The sequence below is a fragment of the Lineus longissimus genome, chromosome 10 (assembly GCF_910592395.1).
Source record: "Lineus longissimus chromosome 10, tnLinLong1.2, whole genome shotgun sequence".
NCBI lineage: Eukaryota > Metazoa > Nemertea > Pilidiophora > Heteronemertea > Lineidae > Lineus > Lineus longissimus.
In genome coordinates this window covers 5,655,570-5,677,594 of record NC_088317.1, presented here as the reverse complement: position 1 = coordinate 5,677,594, position 22,025 = coordinate 5,655,570, and the positions used below count along the sequence as shown (strand labels likewise).

The 22,025-nt window shown below is 41.6% G+C and overlaps 2 protein-coding genes across 3 annotated transcripts in view; one reads left to right on the top strand and one right to left on the bottom strand.

Annotated features, from left to right (window-relative positions):
- LOC135494502 (alpha-1,2-mannosyltransferase ALG9-like) overlaps window positions 1-22,025 on the top strand; it is a 133,967-nt gene that overhangs the window by 10,874 nt on the left and 101,068 nt on the right. The window contains exons 8-15 of one of the 2 annotated variants that reach the window (XR_010448392.1): window positions 989-1,077; window positions 1,492-1,599; window positions 2,008-2,079; window positions 5,546-5,678; window positions 6,251-6,401; window positions 6,880-7,009; window positions 8,123-8,253; window positions 8,683-8,925. Coding sequence is in view for 1 of the 2 variants with exons in the window: in XM_064782541.1 (XP_064638611.1) it covers window positions 989-1,077; window positions 1,492-1,599; window positions 2,008-2,079; window positions 5,546-5,678; window positions 6,251-6,401; window positions 6,880-7,009; window positions 8,123-8,253; window positions 8,683-8,809 (941 nt within the window). In the remaining variant the exon portion in view is untranslated. Of the gene's footprint in view, window positions 1-988; window positions 1,078-1,491; window positions 1,600-2,007; window positions 2,080-5,545; window positions 5,679-6,250; window positions 6,402-6,879; window positions 7,010-8,122; window positions 8,254-8,682; window positions 14,611-22,025 lie in introns of those variants that run through there. The other variant, XM_064782541.1, reaches the window with a different exon arrangement.
- LOC135495065 (piggyBac transposable element-derived protein 4-like) lies at window positions 14,893-16,032 on the bottom strand. The gene has a single exon (XM_064783480.1). It carries the CDS (start codon window positions 16,030-16,032, stop codon window positions 14,893-14,895), a length of 1,140 nt encoding a protein of 379 aa, XP_064639550.1.

Genomic DNA, 22,025 nt, shown 5'->3' with positions numbered 1-22,025 from the left:
ATGATATGGGCTGCTCTTCAAAAGGATCGCTTGATTGGACCCTTCAAGGTCGATGATGGTGTGAAGATGAATTCGCAGAATTATTGTGAATTTCTCAATCGTCATTTTCTTCCATGTATCAAGCGACAACCTGCTGCAACCAGAAAAAAGCTGATGTTCATGCAAGATAATGCACCGTCACACGCGTCCAAGTACTCGGTGGGCTGGCTAGCTGCTCAGGGGTTCAAAGACGGCACTTTGATGGACTGGCCTGCGTCCTCACCAGACCTCAATCCGATAGAAAACTTCTGGTCTGCGCTGAAAAGAAGGTTATATGCAAATGGCAGGCAATATTCATCGAAAGAGACTCTCTGGAAGGATCTTCAAGAAGCAGCGAAGAGCTTTTCGTCAGCTGAGATAGAAAAATTCACTTCTGGAATGGATGATAGGCTGATCTCTGTAATTAGTAAGAAAGGTGGTTATATCAATCATTAGGAGCAGACAAAATGACGGATGTACTGCATCTAGCTCTTTCTCTTGCTCTTGTAGTTGGTTTCTGTCAGGTAATTGCCATTGAAACACCTTTAATAAGATTATTTGATATCATTACCTTACCATGCATAATAGTGTGGCACACCCAAATTTCAATGTTTCCTCAATTTCTACACAGGAAATTTTCAGAGGAGCATTTTATGGCATGGATAGTGAATGTATATGGTCAGTGAATCATATGGTATGCAAATGTAAAAATATAATCCTAATCAATTGCAGGAACTCGCAAAATATAGGCAATGCATAATAGTGTGGCACGCAGTGTAGTGTTAAGTGTTTACAGTTCTTTACCAGAGCTGGCAAAGATTCAACTGGTATATTACAAGCGCTAGAAAAAAAATTGGGTGATGGCAAGTAATTGGAGAAAGCATGGATGAGAATTTTCTGGGTATTGTCCTCTTGAGGCAGTCACCGCACCTTTGGGATGTTCTTGTATTTCAGTTTGCGTCTTTTTCAGGTGTGGAATCCTGGACGTTCTACTTCATGAATGGCTTCCTCAACTTTAACATTATCTTCATCTTTGCCTTGATATCATTGCCAGTTATAGTACGTATGAACAGTGCATGGAATACTTTCGTGGCAATTTTTGTTATAAGATCCTGTTGATTAACAGTGATGGGGTGGAGTGCGTCACTGACAAGTTCATGAAGAAAATCCCTCCTTCCACTAACTTGTCCTACCACAGTCCTGGGATCAGACATGCTGTGTTTTCCTGGTCTGAGCTGGGCTTAAAACCTAAGACGATAAAAGAAAAAAATACTTCAAAGAAGCTTTCTTTAAACTCGCTCACAACGCAATGTCTCAATTTTGCGGAAAGCTCACTTTGTTCGCACCATGTCATCTGTTTTGGGCAAAGACTGCCTAAGTTTGATCATCATCAGTAGTGTTAAATGCCAATATATCTGAAGTTATAAATTATAATGTTTCACTTGCTTGATACATTCTGTATTTTCCTTTCAGTATGGTGCTAAATATGTGTTGAACCTCAAAGAGAAAGGTCTACCGGTCTATCTTGCACTCTCCGGCATGTACTTATGGATGTTAATCTTCTTCACGAGGCCACATAAGGTTAGTTGAGTACTTTACCTAAATGTTCAGGGTATTTTAGTTCCTCCATACGACACCAGGTGTCCCCAGCTACTCTAATGTTGTTTCTGTGGCGTGGGGCATCCAAATTGAATAGTGTTTTCAACTGAGAGAGTGGGTTGGTGTCTGCAGCCCCTCATTTTAGGTGAAAAATTGTGAAAATCGGCCAAAAATACCACTCCCTTAAAAAAATTTCGAAAATAATCCGTGTTCCAAAATTCTAAAATTCTACATGTTTTTAAATTACAAATGTATCTTCATTATTTTTGTGAGATTTTGGGTGGTGAAAATGCCTAAATTCTTGGCACTGAAGGAGTGAACTGTTGGTTGTGAATCACTAAGAGATCTCTTATCAATGAAATCTATTGTGCCTTTTTTTCATTTTCATAGGAGGAACGTTTTCTCTTCCCCATCTACCCCCTGATTGGTATGGCTGGTGCTTTAACCGTTGATTACATTCAGGTAAGAAATACACTCACAAGACTCTCCAGATAAATGTGAGGTGCTCACAGAATTTTTAGCTCAGCTGACAAAGTCAGCGAAGCTGGTAATATTACTAAGGGAATGGTGTCCGTCCTTCCTGCCATCCTGCCATCCTTCCATGTCAATTTTGGGCATTTTGTAACCGTAAGACCTAGGCACTTTGTTGACGCTGCTAAATTAGGAGTAGCCCAAGGGGAACTCAGAAACCAAAAATCAGCGCGATCCGACCTACATTCGGCGAATGAGGTCATCGGGAAGTTTAAACTTCTTTCCTTTATACCTCAGGCCACAGAGGAAATATTGTTTTCAAATCTGGCCGAATTTTTTTTAATAATTAAACATTTTGACTTGTAATGGAATTAGTTTAGGTATCACCGCCAGTTGGCGCTACAGGCACATTTGACAGATTTTTTGACGATTCAAAAGCCCGGGTTATGACGTATAGTTGCGCAGTTGTATTCTGCGCATTGAATTGGCCAGCATACCCAAAGAAGGAAGATTGATTTTGCAACAAATAACCAATTTTCTGCTAAAAAGTAGTCAAGTAGGCGATATTATCACTAGTTCCTTTCAGTGGGTAGTCATAAGGTCTTAAGGGAATACTTTCAGAAATTAGTTCTTGAAAATTTGGCCACAATTCTGTGAAAACGATATCGGAAGTGCACGCTCTGTTCGCGATGTATTTTGAAGTGGAGAATTCCCACAGTATGTGCAGTGAATCGGCATGATTCTGTTTGCATATTAGTTTTTAGTACTACGATTCTTACATGAGTAAAAAGTAGACGTTTTAAGCAACACAATAATGTTACTCCCATAAAAATTGATTGCAAATTGACGGAGCTACGGCATTCTGTTCGGCAATTGTCAGCGCTGATAAAATACATTGCATGCTAATGCATGCCAAATGGCACACTTTTATAAAAAGCGTTCATTGGACAACGTAGGGAATCACCAGAAATGACGTCATCGCTGGTCTAAATCTTCTATATAATAATATTAGAAGGGGGACGAATAAAGTCACACTTAGAGGCGTTGGATCGCCTTGAAATTTTGCATGAATGGTGGTGACACCTTACCCTGATGCAACGTCTTGGTTTTATTCAAAAATTTACTTCAGCGGAGCAGAAATGAGGGATTTTTAATCGGACACTGTCAATTCTCCTTACCACTCACAGGAGCCAAGCCATTGCTGTTAAGTCATGCAGGGGCTTAATCAATTACCTGCACTCCCTGTGGGGTGAATTACATTACCTTTTGAACAGCTGGCTGTAGGGGGATGATTGGAACAGCCGGTATACCTGCTGACCTGCTGAACCCAGATAAATGATATTTTCAATCCACGATTGCAGGTCACCTGATTTTCGAGATTTCGCGGGAAATTGTAAACAAACGCATGTGTGCAGTTCAAATGTAAACAAAAATGTATTTTTGCTACTTTTGGTTGCTGGACTTGGGTTTTCCCGCAGTTAGGAGCTGGGGTCAAATTGGTGGTCTATTGTTTATGGGTGCTGTTTTAGTCAGAGGTAGCCCTTGATTATGAAGGGATTTTCAAATATGAAAACGACCCTTTGTATTGTAAATCCAATCACCTGCAGGACAGGTCAATTTCTCTCAATAAAATTAATTTTGTTGACTCCTGTAATCTCTACCTTATCAAAAAAAAGACAGTGGTGTTAGTCCCAAACTGGTCATTTCTATTTATTTTGACCTCTGTTAAATCAGGATACCTCTCAATTACAGACAGCATTTTGTATCCTTGTGCTGTACAACCCAGCCTGGACATACCACAGTTGTCCATGGAGAAGTCTCATCCTCTCTGACACTTCTTTTTCTGTAAAGCTACCGATACAACATACTGAACTAGGGATATCTTCCGTTGCCTCCTGTAATATTTACATACCATGGCTGATTAGTTCAATCATATTTCATCCAGCTGGCAGCTCTGCATTGGAAATCTTAGTGGTATAACATGTTCTCTTGACCTTCAAACAGTAGTATAAAGCTGATATTTACTACTTTACACCCTCAGTCCTATGTTATTAGGTCATCCAGCTGAGCGCCAGGCCCTTGTGCCTCTTGTAGATTAGTAGGTTTGCCTCATTATGACTCCTTTGTCAACTTTTTATCAAGGTTGATGAAGACAGGGACCAAGTAGTTTTAAGTACATGTACTTACATTCAGGTAAGAAATACACTCACAAGACTCTCCAGATAAATGTGAGGTGCTCACAGAATTTTATATTAATAGGTTTACTTCATTATTTACTTCAAGATTTATGGTGGCTGTCTCGGTTCGGTGGAGCAGCTAGATATACTAGGTGTCAGTTACAACAAACTGGGTAGTAGTACGGACCATGTGAACAATAGAACTAAAAAATGTCGTGGAGCTTTCTATGGCCAGAATGACAAAGATTTGTGTTACCCCGGTCTGTGTACCGCAACGAAGGTTTACCTATGGAAGTCTTTATGTATGCCCTGCCTTATGTTTGGCTGTGAAACCATGTATATTTCAAAAACAGACATACGCAGATTAGAAACTACTGAGGGAAATCTTTTAAAACAGGTACTTGGTTTGTCACGGAGAAGCCGTACATCCTTCTTGTTACGGGCCCTTGGAGTGCCAAAAGTTAAAGAGGTATTGGTTAAGAGGACTAACGGTTTGTTTACGAGAATAATGAGTGGTGAATCACCCTGCTCTCGGCTGTATTGTACACTTTTGTCCAGATATATAATTACTGGCCAGTTCAAACCTCACACGTTGCTTGGCAGAATTTTTGGAAGTGGTCAGTCTCCCTCGGATCTTATTTTCAGCATAAATAATAATCAAGTGGAAGCCTCACCTCCTAATGGAATTGAAGATTCCATACGGTCTCTTATTTTCTCTGATAGTTACAACCGTAAAGCATCACTGCACCATAAGCTTGTTTGTCTCTAGTAAAGGCCTACGATGGTCATGTTTTGTGCCGGGTTGGCCCTAGGGTGTTGGGTACAATGTATTTAACTGGTTTTTAAAAGATTGTATATTTGTATGTCCTGCTATGTATTGTTACTGTAATGTCCTCAGTTATGGGGTTTTTGAATAAATAAATAAATATTACTCCTTTGTCAACTTTTTATCGAGGTTGATGAAGACAGGGACAAGGAATTTTAAGTACAAGTACACTCAAATAGATAATGACATATGGGACTTGGCAGATTTAATCTCTTTGATTTCAGCTTTTTACAAAGAAAGAAATGTAATATTGGCAGCAGGGGTATTTAAATGTTCTCTTTATGTAGGTGGACGAACTGCATTCAGTTAAAAAACTCCCCAGGTGATTGTACCATTAAATTATACTGTACCACATCGTACATTACTGTAATGTAATGTAATGTACCATACAGTACTGTAATGTACGGTACTCTGCGTTTCTATACTCATTGACATTGTTCTGTTTCCTTTTCAGAAAATGTACTGCTACCTTCTCATAAGACGTCCAGTATTTACACATTATACAGACTATACCAGCTGGATGTCCGTACTGGTGGCTGGACTGTTTGCAATTATCTCGGTATCTAGGACACTAGCTCTGTATAGAGGTATGTAGCAGCTAAGAACCTATCTTGCTGGCGGAACTGTTAGCCATTTTCTCCATATCGACAATGTTAGACATAGATTTTTGAATGAGAAAGAACTTTTGGGTTGAAAGCATCTTTGGTGTGATGATGCAAGCCTAGTACATGTATTGGCCATTTGACTGCAAGCTTTTGAGGTGAAACCTTCTGAGAGTAAGTTTTTCCTTGCCTTGTTCGGGTCAGATGATAGTGATATGTGTTCCTTTACTGTTTTGACCGTGTCAACACCAGTGCTGCCCTCTATAAAAAAAATATTTTTTTAAATAATAGAAAACCGTTCCATCAATCGTCATGAATAAGATGTCCCTTAGTTATATAGACCATCATTATGGCCAGATAACTCAAAATTCCTTTAGAATTCAATTAAAATCTTTGGAACAGAAAATATGACTTTTTTTATTAAGTATCATACAACAAAACTGCCGTCTGCATGAAAAACTTGATAAAACACTGGTCATTCCGATGTGTTCAGATCCAAAGCCTGGAAAAACACTGTTGGTATGTGTGATGTTGATGTCTTCATCTTCCATTTCTAGGTTACCATGCTCCCCTCGATACGTACCTGGAGCTGCATAGAATAGCCAACAACGACAGAATCCACACGCTACCCTCGGACAAGACGGTCAATGTCTGTGTTGGGAAAGAATGGTACCGGTTTCCAAGCAGCTTCTTCCTTAATAATGAAAAGTGAGTCTTTCTGCTATCAGGATGTGGTAGCCATATTTGTCGTGAAAGATGTTTTGTTGATGATTCTGAACAGTTCTCGTTTAACAGGAAAGCACCAAGGTCAAGCCACAGTTTTAACCCCAGATCTTTGGTCTACAATGCCATCACTCTGCTGACTCCACCTATGTAGTTTCACAAGCATTTTGATAATATAATATACTTCTTGTCACTATCAGCTTATCACATGACATTTTGAAGATAAATCTCCTCCCTTCCAGTAGTTTATTTTTACGAATTAGCCAGACTTTTTTTATTGGTTGGTGCCAAGAGCCTCATCTTCAAAAACAATTAATTTCATATTTTCCGAACCAGACTATCTCTAAACATTAAATGAAAATTTAAAAAACTTTCTATTTTGTTCAAAATGTCCAAGCACCAACTCATAAAAAGTCTTCGGTTTGAGAGAAAAAATTACCATTACAATGTACATCTTTTTCAGCTGGAATCTACAGTTCCTGCAATCAGAGTTCAAAGGTCAATTACCAAAACAGTATGGAAAAGGCCCTGATGCTACAAAAGTTATTCCATCGCATATGAACGACCTTAATTTAGAGGAGCCTTCTCGATATGTGAGTACAGTGGAACCTCTCTTAGCGGACACCTCTCTATTAAGGACAACCTCTCTATTAAGGACAGCCTCTCTATTAACCCTATAACACCTAGAGCCACTGCCAGCGCAAGTGCTTCATCCCCTAGGCCCCGACGTGATTTTACCTGGAAATCACATTTTTTGCGATGGGTCCAGTTTTTTACAAAATGACATAGGTGAACTTCCAAATAATGTATTATAAGTCCCGTTTATTTAAAAGAAGATGAAATTCCCTATTAGATTAGGGTACATCCAAATCGGAATCAAACAAACGATCCATTTCAGCAATTCAAATGTCCAACCTGAATTTACTGGCTTGAAGAGAAACAAAAACTTAATCGTCAAATATCTCAAAAACTTCTACAGCAACCAGCATTGTTCATCCGGGCATTTGAAAGCTTAAGTTTCATAGATTAATAATAGGCGGCGCTCTAAAGGAGATCGGTAGCTAAGCGCACGAAATTTGAATATGGGTGTGCGGGCGTCATCGGGCGCCTCCAGTGAGATCGGTGGCAGGCGTCATCGGGCGCCTCCAGGTGTTATAGGGTTAATGACACTAGTTCTGATCCCAAATTGGTCGTTTCCATTCAATTTGACCTCTCTAATCAGGACACCTCTCTATTTTAAAGGATATCACTTGTCAGTCCTGAGGGCGTCCTTAATAGAGAGGTTCTACTGTAATTTAAAAACATTTTAGACTTTTGGAACCGGGATGAGCTATTCTGACACTAAGAGCTACAAGCTAAAAATTTCTGAGTAGTACCCATTTATACACCTGGGTGGAGTAGGGCTTGTAAGGAAAAGTGGCCTGCCTAGAGTGGGGATTGAATTGACCCCATGGCCGCTAGTCAGAGCCTGACTATTGTTATTGTCACAGGCACCTGGCATCAGAGAAATAAGGAAGGAACTAATGTCTCATAATCCATCTTTGTCTGGCCCTATGATTAGGTATGACCCTGTAATAAGCAAACTTTTGAATGCATCGGGTGGTAAAAGATTAGCAAACAACCTATATCTAGTACGGTACCCTCTGTGTGACATGACAACATGTGACTGGTCGATGACCTATTGAGTTTAACCCCTTCTTCTTCAGTTCGATGTGAACAAATGCCACTACTTAATAGACCTTGATGCGTCGGAAGAAACGGCCAGGGAGCCGCGTTACGTGATGAATACAACCAACTGGAAGGTTTTGGCATCTTCACACTTTATGGACGCATCCAGGTGAGTCTTGGTCGTGTTGTGAGTTGAGAGGCGGTCAATCAAAGTGAAGGTTGAAGCATCCTGCAGCCATGCAATTTTAGTCACCGCAACCTGTGAGGGATGGATCAAAGTACATGTTTAGGTTGAAGCACCCTGCAGACAAGCAATTACTCTTACTATGCTGAAGTTTATTGCTGGAATAAGGAACTATATGTTGGTCTTTTAATTTCCAAAATAAGGCAAAAATAAGCATTTTAGAGGCATTTTTATGCAAGTGATTGTTGATCAAAGGACAAGATTTTACAAGAAAGAGTTTCAGACTTTTCCTTGGCTCATTGTCATCCCTGAATTTTCAAATCGCCCAATATTGTTCATGAAACTAATAATGTTGTAGTTGGAGCTTAGTTCTCAGTATTGACAACTTATCAAGTCTTTCTTCTTCTCCTTCAGGTCACATCAGTTCTTCCGAGCATTCTATATCCCACTTCTGACAGACAGATACTGCACCTACACTAGTTACAATATATTAAAAACAACAAGGACGAAGTCCAAGAAGAAAGCAAGGTCTAAATCATGATGAGGATTTAGTTTTTAGTTTATAGGAAATTTTAAAAATCGAAACTCTTCATAAATGGATAACACATTTCCAGGTCCCCAATGCAAGCAAAAGATTTTTTGCTCAATTTTTTTAGGGTACGTATCAATAACCTTAAGTTCTTTAACAGTACGTTGAACGCATCCTGGCAAAGGCCCTGCCCAGAGGTGGACCATTTGGAAAGCCCTGTTGGCTGTACCAGTACAGCGTGTTCTCTGATCCATTTTCTCAATTCAATTTTCTAAAATGTGACCTGCCATGACGAAACAAGTCGCACGTCGCTCCGATCTTGACAAGTTGAGACGGACTGGTTGTTCATTTCACTGTTGTCTGCCTTTTGTGACATCTGAGAACATCAATTTCTTCTATTATTATGTCCTGGTGTCATTTTAGGCTTATCTTCTGTGCGACATGCGACTCATTTTGTCGTGGTGGGTTCCAAATATGAGGACAAATCATGTAATAATCCATTCGTGTTGTGAGTTTTCAGGTTGAAATTAAAACCATTTATTTTTCTATGCATGCTGCTACTGCCAAATCGGGCCTTTTAGTTACATAGTTATCCGGATTAATTTGGCCAAATTAGGAGTTTGTGGTCCCTAAAGGCTGAAAAAAAAACATATGCAGTCCTGAAAGTAAAAGTTTTTTGTCATAAATGCCTGTTATCTGATGACTGGTCAAAGGACGATACAAGACAATTCACCCAAATTTGCCAAAGCAAAAGTACCCATATCATTTTAAAAATAGAAGCAGTAACTAAACTTATGCAACTGAAAGGCCTGCAAATTCTTCTCAATATTCCTGAGCAAACCTTTTATCAAGCATGTATTGAATATTGTCAAAAACATACATTTCAAAAATTCACCATGTTTTCTCCCAGACATTCCATATAATCTCCGTATAGGCCTAACCATTGAGTGTGCTTTTTGGTCTTCTCTTCTCTCCTTGGCAGGCTTGCGTACTTGCTATAGCCTACATTGTGAAACACCTTTATACTTCATTTTGCACCAAGTATTGTTATGTGGCTCTGCATTTGACCTACATGTACGTGTAATATCTTGGAGGGGTCCAAATATTCATGCTGCCAAAATTTCATGAGTTAAAACTAGTTAAAGTCGGCTTGGCTAATGACCAGGCCACGGACGGAGCCCTGCTAGTCTAAATAAAGATTTTGTGCCCTGACTGGATCTCTTTAACTGAACTTATCTCATAGTCATGGAAATATTATATTTCTTCCCCATTTGGTGAACTTCATCAGTACAATCAGCCAGCCAGAGGCCACCAGATGACCATGCAAAATATTTACTCCTGATAGATTCTGTCTGTTTGTGATTAACCTCTTGAATCTTGGTGACCGACCAGTCGGTCATTTTGAAGTAATGTTTTTTCCCAACGACCGATAGGTCGGTCTCGGTGGTGTGGTGAATTGCGGTCCCTCCCGTTGATCCCAGATTCCGACCAGGGAGTTATAAGGCTTAGTGATGATGGGCTAAAGAATCGTGCATAAACTGAACTGTACACGTTGAATACTTTCTCATAACTGCTAACTTTATTCCTCACAAAGCAAAATGTTATATGGTTCATGAACTTTCATGTCCGGGAGAAGTGAAGGTATTTTGTGACAAACTCAACTTGAGGTGATGGATGACCATCGTAAAACTGCCTAAGCAAAAGCCTAGAGATTGGAAACAGATGTGTTGCTGAGGCTTGAAATTACCGACACTCCTCGCGGCCCGAGAAAGTTCATGTCTAAATCTGTGTCAAAATGAAAACATGCACCTAATTATCTCAAATTCTAAACTGCGGTTACTTGACTCTTCTGACGTAATGACCTTATAAATAAAGGTGCTGAACTCGACTGCTGACCTCAACCTCAAATCTTATACTGATATTATATAACCAACTTGTCATTATCTTCTGTTCAACTACTCATACTGTAAACTCCCAATTGAGTGGATATAAAAGTTATGGTAAAATATAGAACTATTCAATTCCATGAATATAACTAAATCTCAAATTCTCGTGTATTTAAGACACCATTGTCATGATTGTGATAGATCTGTACTGATCTACAATTTAGTCCAAAGTGTTCATAATGCGTAATTGTTCTTTGATATTTGCTCTGGCACGTGATGCGGCGGAACGTTTAGGACGTTCTGTTGTCTCAGTGTTCTTTTCTAGGTCTACTTTTCTCTGACCTTCAAAGTTTTCTTCAACATTGAGTTCTAAAGGGTACAATTTTGCTATTGCACGGTGAGAAGTTCCACGGGTGGAACGCACTTCAGCTGAACGTGTAAGTCCATCTGGGCCTGGATGTAATACAGTTATTACACCGAGTTTCCATGCGCATCTGCGCTCGTCTTTATCATGGATGATAACCACGTCACCAACTTTGACAACGTCGGCTTTGATGTTCTGTTTCCTTATTTCGTGTTGGTGTCTCTCTCGTAACGTAGCCAGGTATTCGTCGTAGAATCTCTTGCGAAATGCCTCTAGAAGTTGTGCCCTTCGGAAAGCGATTTTCTCTAAGTGTGCCTTACCACGATATGTCATATCAAATAGTTCACCTTCGTCGATGTCATGATAAGGGAAAGTTGAAAGTTCGTGTCCATGAATCAAATGGTTCGGAGTGATTGCTTTGAGGTCATTAGGGTCAGCGGATAGGTACGTTAGTGGGCGATTGTTTACAACTAACTGTACTTCTTTAATAAGAGTTTGTAGCTCATCCATGGATACGAGTGAATTTCTTAGAGTTTTCTTTATCGCGAGTTTGGTTACCCCTATTAGTCGTTCATGAACTCCTGCAAACCAACTGGCTTGTACAGGTGCATATTTGAATCTAATTCCTTTTTCTGCGAAATGTTTCTGACACTGTTCATTGTTGACACTTTGATACAGTCTTTTGAGTGTTCTGGCATTATCGCAATATATTAGCATGGGGACTGAGTATGACGATGAAAATCGGCGGAATGCGCGGAGAAATGCTTCGCACGTAAGATCTGGAGTTATCTCAAGGTGCACCGCGCATGTGGTGCAACATGTGAAAAGACAAACATATGCCTTTTTCGTGAAGTTTTTTCCCAAATTGTCCGTAATCCTGACGTAAAGATGAGAAGTAAAATCAACTGCTGTTGATTTGAATGCTTTCAGATCATTTATCCTAAAGTCTGGTAAGGGTGGAGCTATGGGGGTGAGGTAAGGTCTCCCTGCTACTATCTTACAGGTGACGCAACGATTCAGAACTTTCTTTACGGCTGACCGCATGGATGTCAGCCAGTATTTCTCACATAAACGCGACATTGTAATTCCGACCCCATAGTGTACTACTGATTGATGAACATGTCTGATGAGCAGGGTTGAAATGTATGTATGTCCTGGCAATAGGATAGGAAACTTTCGGTCTGTGTTAATGTCCGCATTGATAAGCCTCCCGCCGCAGCGAATAATACCCTGTTTGTCGAGAATGAGGCCCAGTTGATTTATGATTGATGGTTTCTTGGGCAGTCGCTTACTTTTAGCTTTCTCGGCATCAAGATATTGACCTACTTCCGGGTAGGCTGCTTGCTGAGTCTGGGCTATCCAAACGTTTTCGGCTTTATTGATGTCCTCAGCCGTCAGATCACATTTCCGATTACTTAGTCCTGATCTGAAGGCGCGTGTTACTAGAGCGGTGACTCGTAGTAGTTTGTCATATGAACTGAAATTGTTAATGTCAATTAACTTGCTTATGTCCGGGCTGGCCGGTTTGAACTCATTTTGCATTTCGACACATGCTGTGAGTGTTGTGAGAGATGATGGATTTAAATCCGATACTTTGACTAGTGGCCAAGCTGAGTCTGGCTTTTTGAGCCAATCTGGTCCGTTCAACCAATTTGAATTCCTCAATTCGGTAATGTTTGCTCCTCGCGAGAGTATATCGGCGGTATTCTGATCGGTACTGACGTGATACCACTTACAAATGTCTGAGTTTTCACGAATGCTTGTGGTTTTGAACGAATGGTTTCAACTTTTTGATTGATTGTAGCCAGTACAAGGCAATTTCAGAGTCTGTAGCGTAAGTCATCCTGACTTCCGGGTATTCCTTAATGTATGTTTCTTGTAGTGTCTTCCCGTACTGTGCCCCCATCACCATGGCCATTAGTTCTAGTTTAGGTACAGTAAGGTTAGTGTTCTTCTGTGAAACAACTTTGTTTTTTGACCCAATTAAGGTCACGTGTTGGTCTTGTTTTACGAATGCAACACATCTGATTGCTGATTTTGGACACGCGTCACAGAAAATGATTGTCTGTAATGGTTTGCTGTTGTCGCCTCCGAGCCAGCATGGAAAGTGTACGGTGTGTACCAAATTCAAGGATGCCTGAATATCCTGCCAAAGCTGAGTGTCCTCCTGCGAGAGTTGATCATGCCATCCTTTGTTATTTTGCCATAACCTGTTTACGTAAGCCTTGGCGGGTACTATCAGAGGGCTGAGAAGCCCGAGTGGATCAAAAACTGATGCTGTCTGGGAGGTTACAACACGCTTAGTAAGAGGTTGTTGTGATCCATTGACTTTTTTGGCAATGTTTATGGTGTCTGCACTTGTGTCCCATTTAAGTCCCAGTATATTAACAATCTCGGAACCTGTGTGTAACTCATCAGACTTGGCCTGTTCATTCAAAACAGGGGCATTGCTAGACCATTGGCGAAGGGTGAATGACCCGTCATTCATGAACTTATTGGAGTCTCTGTAATATTCCATTGCTTCTGGAACTGTGTCTACTCCTGTGAGCAGATTATCCGCATACATTTTCTCAAGCATATCCTTTGCAATAGGTGAATCATAGGCACTGAGGTGCTTATACAGAGTTATGGCTAGAGCAAAAGGACTGGATACGTTGCCGAAAATGACGGTGTTGCAATGATATGGCACAATGTCTTTTGTGACGTCATTGTCGCGATACCACAAGAATTTGACGTATTTTCGGTCTGATTCTAGCAATCGTACCGAAAGAAAGGCCCTGGCAATATCTGCAGATAGTCCGATTCGTTTTGTGCGAAATTTCAACAAAAGATTTGTCAGATCATGTAGCATGTTCGGTCCCTCATAAAGGCATGAATTGAGGGATGGTGATCCGCTACTAGCGTCGAAAACAATCCTTAGTGGGGTAGTTGTGCTGTCACGTAACACTGGAAAATGTGGCAGAAAGTAACCATCTGTATCTGCTTGTTGATGTTCAGGAATTTCTGAGACATTCTCTTTGGCAATGTTCTCATGCATGACTTTTACATATGCATCAACTAGTTGTAATTTTTTCAGCCTACCCATGACTTGTTGTATCCTTGTTTGACAGTTGTTGAAATTGTTTGGTAACTCTGGGTGATCTGGTCTCCATGGGAGCGGGACGTAGTATTTTCCTTCTTTGAATTGGACATTTTTGAGATATGCTTGTTTGAAATTTCCTTCAAATTCTCGAACGCTCACATCGTTGTTTGAAACTATGTTATTTCTCAAATACTCTTCAAGTATGTTGATTTCATTGTCATTGTCATTATTGGGATTTGTTTCACTGGAACTGGCGGTGGCAACATGGACCTGTTTCACATGTAATGGTCCCGAAACGAAACAACCTAAGTTTGAAAATTGAACCATGGGCCCGTGGCCCTTAACCCTTTCGCTGCGGCAGGCTTTTTTCGACGTGTACCGCCCCGTGCGGGAGCATTTTCGGCAAAAATGGGAAAAAATGAAATTTTTCAGAACCATTTTTTTTCGACTTTCTATGGTCTATTGTGATGCCCCATGATGTTTTATGAAGGAAATAAACAATATTTTGTATCAAAACACTCTTGAAATTTATTTTTTATGATCATTTCCATTGGGGGTCAGGCTCGTTCAACAGGAAGATTTCGTCAAAAACGGAACATTCTGGAATTTCTTTATCTTTGTTCCAAACGAATTTCACAGGGAATCCGATATCTCTATCATGTCCTTCTCATGTTTTTAGCCTCTGTTTATGAATGTCTATGGGGTTGGGCCTACCAAGGGGTCGGGGGGGGGGGGGGGGGTATGAAAGTCAAAGTCCGTTGTTCTAGTCAGCACCTCCATCAGCGGCATCGGCTGGAGGATTTGCAGGTTCATCTCTTCTGTAGTCTAGTTTTGTGTGGTACGCCTCGAAACAGTTGTCAATATGGAGGCCTGGCTGAGTTGGGCATGACTTGCAGATATAAGAAGTCTCCTTTGCTCTTCCGTTGGGGAGGAAGTCCTTCCGGGCGTAGCAGACCACGCACCTCTTGGCTGGACGTGCTCTGTTTCCCTGTGGTGGCCTCTTCATTGGGAAGTGGCGTCCAGTAAGTCTGGTGAGGGCGTCTCCGACGGCTGCACCTCGTTGTTTACGTGCTGGGGTCAATATTGCGTTCAGTACGTCGCGGATGAAGTTGAGGAAATCCCTTTTCCCGCCTCCTAGCTGGTACAAACGATGACTGTTCAAGAGACACTGCATCAATAACCTCATAGCAACCTTCTTGTACCATTTCATGGACCTTCGAATGACCTGGTAATAATGCAACTGTTGGTCGACCATATCGACTCCACCCATAAAGCGATTGTACGCAAGGACACATGAAGGTTTCATCACGGGAGTGCCATCAGCCATTATCTTACCCGTAGGGCTTACCGTTGCCTCGTACTTGGTCGTGAGCAAATGGACGATCTTTTGTTTTCCATCGGCTTTGTCTTGATGAGCTCTGAACTTTACAACAAGGCATTCCTTGTCCACGCATTTGTAAAACGTGGAGGTATTCTTCTCAACCTGAAGATTGACGAGCTCACGAGGGAAATTCTTCCTGTTGGTATGGATTGTCCCACAGACGGATGTATCTCTATCGCTCAGAAAGGTAGCCAATGATGGAGATGAATAGTAATTATCTATGAACAAGTTGTGTCCTTTGTTCTGATAATTCCGCATGAGATGTTCGACAATCTGTTCAGATACGTTCAGTTCCGCTATCTCTGGTGGCTGTGGTGGCAGAGAATTAGCCCCGACGTAGACAATTAGATCCAGCATCACACCCTTTGACGTACAAAGCTCAAAGAACTTCACCCCGTATCTGGATCGTTTGGTCCTTATGAACTGTTTGAAGTTCAGGCGTCCTTTCCAAAGAAGGAGGGATTCATCAATTGAAAGTTCCTGGGATGGACTGTAGACAGTCCGGAAGCGTTCAACGATCATATCCAGTAGTGGTCTCACTTTATATAGCCATCAGCCTTATTGTCAGCAAAGTGTAGGAATTTCAGGATGAGTAGAAAACGATCTCTTGACATGCATTCCGAAAAGACTGGTGTAGCAAAGAGGGGGTGCTTTTCCCAAAACATATTCAACCTAGGTTTGTAGACAATCCCTTGAAGTATGAGGACTGCAAGAAATGTCTTCATTTCTTCCATTTCCACTTCCTTCCATTGATGGGAGCGGGACCTATCCTTGATTCTATCATGGTTGTCAGTAAGGTACTGGTCTGCGTATCTGTTGGTCTCCACTGTCAGAAGACGAATAATGTCATCAGTTACATAGAGGGAGAAGAAGTCTAGTGGTGTCGGATCATTTGGGAGTGGTAATAAGATCTCCTCATTCCCGGTGAAGACGAAATCCTTGGGCTGAAAGGCATTGGTCCTCTCCCATTCCCATGGTGGTGGTGCGGGGGCTGCTGCACGTCTTTGTCGCGGTCGACGGCCCTGTGCTCGTGCTTGTCAACGTCCTCGACCGTGAGGTTGAGCTGCATTCGCAACAGCTGCAGGAACTTGAGGTGCGTTGGGTGCAGGTACAGGCGCAGGTGCTGCAGGGACCGGCTGGGCTTGTGCTGCTCCCCGACCACGTGCTTGTCTCCGACCGCGTCCTCGACCGCGTGGTTGAGCTGCATTCGCAACAGCTGCAGGAACTTGAGGTGCGTTAGGTACAGGTACAGGCGCAGGTGCTGCAGGGACGGGCTGTGCTTGTGCTGCAGGGACCGGCTGTGCTTGCGCTGCAGGGACGGGCTGTGCTTGTGCTGCTTCCCGACCACGTGCTTGCCCTCCCCGCATGCGTACACGTCCACGACCACGTTGTGCTTGTTGTGCCCTACCACGGCCCAAGCCAAGGTAAAGCACTTCCTCATCGTCTGCTTCCTCGCCGTCCGTATCACCCAGAGCTGAAATGAAAAACAGGAAAGACAAAATGTCAAGCATACATTTCATTTTTACTTTCATCATCTACAAATCTCTACTTCATTTTCATACATACCTGGTTGACCACGTGGTGGGCTAGGGCTTTGCGGACGTCTCAGATTGGGCTGATCTTGCTGGGGATGTGCCACCACTGCCTGTTCATCATCTCCATCCTCATTGTCGGAAGCAAATAGATCTGAAAAGAAAAACAGTAAATGTGAAGGAAAGCTCAAACGAATATATTATGATCTTTGTTACACGAAATCTCCATCAAATATCAAACAAACCTATTGGAAAACGAGATGGTCCAGATCTGCGCCGCTTTGGAGGGACTGGTGCGTATCTTTCATCATCATCTGTGCCGGAATGGTAATCACTAAGTGATGCATGGCTCGGCTGGGGGCTGGGGATATAGTCGTCATCATTATCGTCATCTTCTGGACCGGTTTCAATTGCTTCCTCAGCATTTGCTCCACCACCAGGTTCATCTCCGTCAGGTGGACCCTCTTGAACTAGTGGCATAGCTGAAAATGAAATAGGAATGAAAACATAACACCCTTGGCAAGGACAAGGCCTGCATGTCAGAGCAATTATGCATTTGTCCGTATTTTATTTTCAAACACGTTCCAAAACCTACCTAGTTCAAGAGAAAAAAGGGGAGCAGGGTTATCTCCCAAAGGAGAGGCAGGGTCTAACGTATGATCATCCTCGCCTGATGAATCGTATTCACTGGCTTCCATTGGCTCTTCTGCAGTTTCATTATTATCAGACGGTTCATCAACACTCATTCCTGAAATGGGATGATGGAAATATCAGCAGGCCGGCAGTGATAACTGGCATAGCACCCCACAACACCATAATGATTTGATGTTCCGTACATGATACAGGTGGCGATGCTGTAGTGCCTACACACATGTATGTAGAACAAAGCAATGAAAGTGAAAGTGAACTTGGGCCTACCTTGCTCAAGATCAACGTCTTCGGGGTCATCATATTCACCATCAGTGCTTCGATCATCGTCAAAGCCGATGTCCATTGGCTCAAAATCACCTCCATCATCCAAATCATCGTCCCCACTATCAGAATCCGCAAGAATTTCAAGGACATCGTTCACTGAAAACTTCTGTCTCCGAGCCATTTTTCAACCACGTGTCATGTCCTGCCCCGTCCTGCTGCCCGCCAAAATAATAGTCGATTGAGGCTCCCCCTTTAGTTTTTACAATTATAATGATAGCCACATGTGGAGAGCATTTACAGACAGTGTACTGCCCCGTGCGATCAAAAGAAAAATAATGAAAATACTTTACCCTCATGACGTGCGGTGCACGTCAACCGCACGGGGCGGTGCATGTGGCATGACGTGCCCAGCACGTCACCCGCAGCAAAAGGGTTAATGACCTTGTTCTCTAAGAAAAGGTAGGCGTAATCACATCCTATGAGAATGTCTACTGTGAACCAAGTGTCTTTGAAGTCATTTGCAAGTTGTAAATCACGAATATAGGTGTGTTCTAAACATGCTTCCCATCCGTTTTGATGAATCGGTTTGACGATTTCGTCGGTGATCATAACTTCAATGCATTTCTTACCTTCTTTGGTCTCTATTCCTACTTTAGTGATTTCGTACTGCCGGCGTGATGTATTTCCCCCTATCCCGAGCACGGTTAGGGCGGTTGTCTTATGTGGTTGTAACCCCAACTTCTTGGCGGTTTCTTTGGGTATGTACGAAGCCATGCTGCCTCGATCAATTAATGCTCCTGCGGTGACACTTTTCTCCCTTTGTGTAAGTTTGATTTGACCAGTTTCTAAAAGTACAGTTTCCTTGTTGGATCCAGTGCATGAGGTAACTGGTGAATCGTGCGGTTTGACCCTTTCCAGGTGTCCATTTGAACTATTCTCACTTGTCTTTTGAATTTGCGGTATGACAGTATGCGGTTTTTCTGATACTAATGTGGTGCAGTTTTGCGACATGGTGTGCGGTGACATCTCCTGATGATTGCGGGGTTCCTGATTGCGGTGAAAACTGACTGAAATGTTCATGTATGGATGAATGTTCGAGTATGGGTACGAGAACGGATGAACACTTGTGTGTGTCCACTTTTAGTGTCTCTAATGAACGCATATCACCCATAACTTTGTTATAAAATCCACTGAGTGATGCATAGTTGTATGAAGGGTTAGGAATGTCCAATAAATTCGTGACGTGAGCACGGATTATCTTCCTTGTCTGACCGAAACGTTCTTCCAGGACTGCATCCAGGGCGTTTCCCTCTAACTGACCTACGATATAGTTGAACTTTGTAATGTTTTTCGTAATTTCCCTTCAACACATCGGCGGTCATGGTGTCCCAAAAACTGGACCATTTCGTGTAAGACCCGTCAAACGTTGGAAGTTTCAACTTTGGTAGTTGAGCGGTCTTTGGCATTTTCGTAACGGCTACCGGTGGTGTCTGTTTGGTACTGGCGTTCAGTTTTTCAAGTAACTTTTTCATCTTAAGTAATTTGACCCGTTGGTCACTGCGGATTGTTCTTGCTTCGGCTATTTCCTCCGTGAGTGCGTCTTTTTTATCCTTCATGCTAGATAAAAGTCCGTCTATCTCTTCACTTTGTTTCAAGGAAGTTTCGTATGCTTCATGTAGTCCTTCTAATGTGGCTTCTATTTCGGTGATTTCGTCCTCGGACTGGGCTGTCGTCTTCACCATTACTTTGTCATAGTCCTTCTTGAAACTGTCGACTAAAACGGCCGGTTTGGCCTTCAATGTATCTACTTTGTCCATTTTTTGGCAGCTCATGTATGCTTGCGTTGTGTTATCCTGGTCACGGCACCATGTGGTGAATTGCGGTCCCTCTCGTTGATCCCAGATTCCGACCAGGGAGTTATAAGGCTTAGTGATGATGGGCTAAAGAATCGTGCATAAACTGAACTGTACACGTTGAATACTTTCTCATAACTGCTAACTTTATTCCTCACAAAGCAAAATGTTATATGGTTCATGAACTTTCATGTCCGGGAGAAGTGAAGGTATTTTGTGACAAACTCAACTTGAGGTGATGGATGACCATCGTAAAACTGCCTAAGCAAAAGCCTAGAGATTGGAAACAGATGTGTTGCTGACGCTTGAAATTACCGACAGGTGGTATTTTTATTCTCATGACATGCATGAACTGGGACGCTAGTTCATTGCTTGTTTTAGTGTGTTTGATGTACAGTAGGGTCAATTCGAGCATGCCTGGTTAGATGGCCCCTCGGTACCGGACTTTGGCGTTTGTATGTGAAGAAATATCTCCTTGATCGTATTCCATATAAAGAACAAATTGAATATAGTCTACAACGGAGTTATTATTGCTAATCATACAGGAGAGGATACTCAAGTGATGAAGCCATCTTGGAGTTGCATAGTAATCTCTATTACAAACTAGAAATTTGAAATTTGCTTGTCAGCAAATTTGATAGCCCCTACTTGTACTTGGGGGTATTGCTGGAATCTTCTACTGCCAGTATTGGGAAGAAGGGAAAGAACAGGAAGATATAAAGAAATATATATTTATTGAGGTATGTTTTGTAAAAATATACTAGTATGAAAGTGTCAATCCTGACTGAATTGAGCAGGCCAGGAAACATTTGAATAATGTGACTAGTGTCTGGAAGCGGAGTTACTTTTTTGTAAGATGGGAGTTACAAATGTTTTGGAGTTAAAGCTCATTTTGCGCACACATGTCAGAATTACTTGTAACTTCAAATTAGATTATTATTGTTCAGTCTTCAGACATATATGATCAATGTTCGAATTTGCCAGTGTTCTTTTTATTGACAAAGATGGGTGGCATGTGCAATGTTCTCTCACCTTATGATGGAAAGATGGTGTCTTTATGCCATATGTCATTATTAGTTTATGTAATGTTGTGAGAGAAGGCGAGTTGTTGTGACATGGGGGAGTTGAGGTAGGGACTGGGTTGTCTGGGTGACAACTGACAAATACATATTTGAGTTGAATTGAACATTGATGATTTTGCCACCTTAAGACTGAGGTTTTCATTACAAATGCACAGAATGACAAGTTAATGAAGGTGACAACTATGCGAACATGTCTGAACTAGCCTCTAACTACATAACCACAGATGTCTGTTGAGAATCTGTCTGTACTGATACTGCGTAACTAAAACATTCAATTCTACAACCTGAAACAAATATTGCAAGACGTCTGAACTAGCCTCTTAACTACATAACCACAGATGTCTGTTGAGAATCTGTCTGTACTGATACTGCGTAACTAAAACATTCAATTCTACAACCGGAAACAAATATTGCAAAGATGTCTGAACTAGCCTCTAACTACATAAGCACAGATGTCTGTTGAGAATCTGTCTGTACTGATACTGTGTAACTAAAACATTCAATTCTACAACCGGAAACAAATCTTGCAAAGATGTCTGAACTAGCCTCTAACTACATAAGCACAGATGTCTGTTGAGAATCTGTCTGTACTGATACTGCGTAACTAAAACATTCAATTCTACAACCGGAAACAAATATTGCAAAGATGTCTGAACTAGCCTCTAACTACATAAGCACAGATGTCTGTTGAGAATCTGTCTGTACTGATACTGCGTAACTAAAACATTCAATTCTACAACCGGAAACAAATATTGCAAAGATGTCTGAACTAGCCTCTAACTACATAAGCACAGATGTCTGTTGAGAATCTGTCTGTACTGATACTGCGTAACTAAAACATTCAATTCTACAACCGGAAACAAATATTGCAAAGATGTCTGAACTAGCCTCTAACTACATAACCACAGATGTCTGTTGAGAATCTGTCTGTACTGATACTGCGTAACTAAAACATTCAATTCTACAACCGGAAACAAATATTGCAAAGATGTCTGAACTAGCCTCTAACTACATAACCACAGATGTCTGTTGAGAATCTGTCTGTACTGATACTGCGTAACTAAAACATTCAATTCTACAACCGGAAACAAATATTGCAAAGATGTCTGAACTAGCCTCTAACTACATAACCA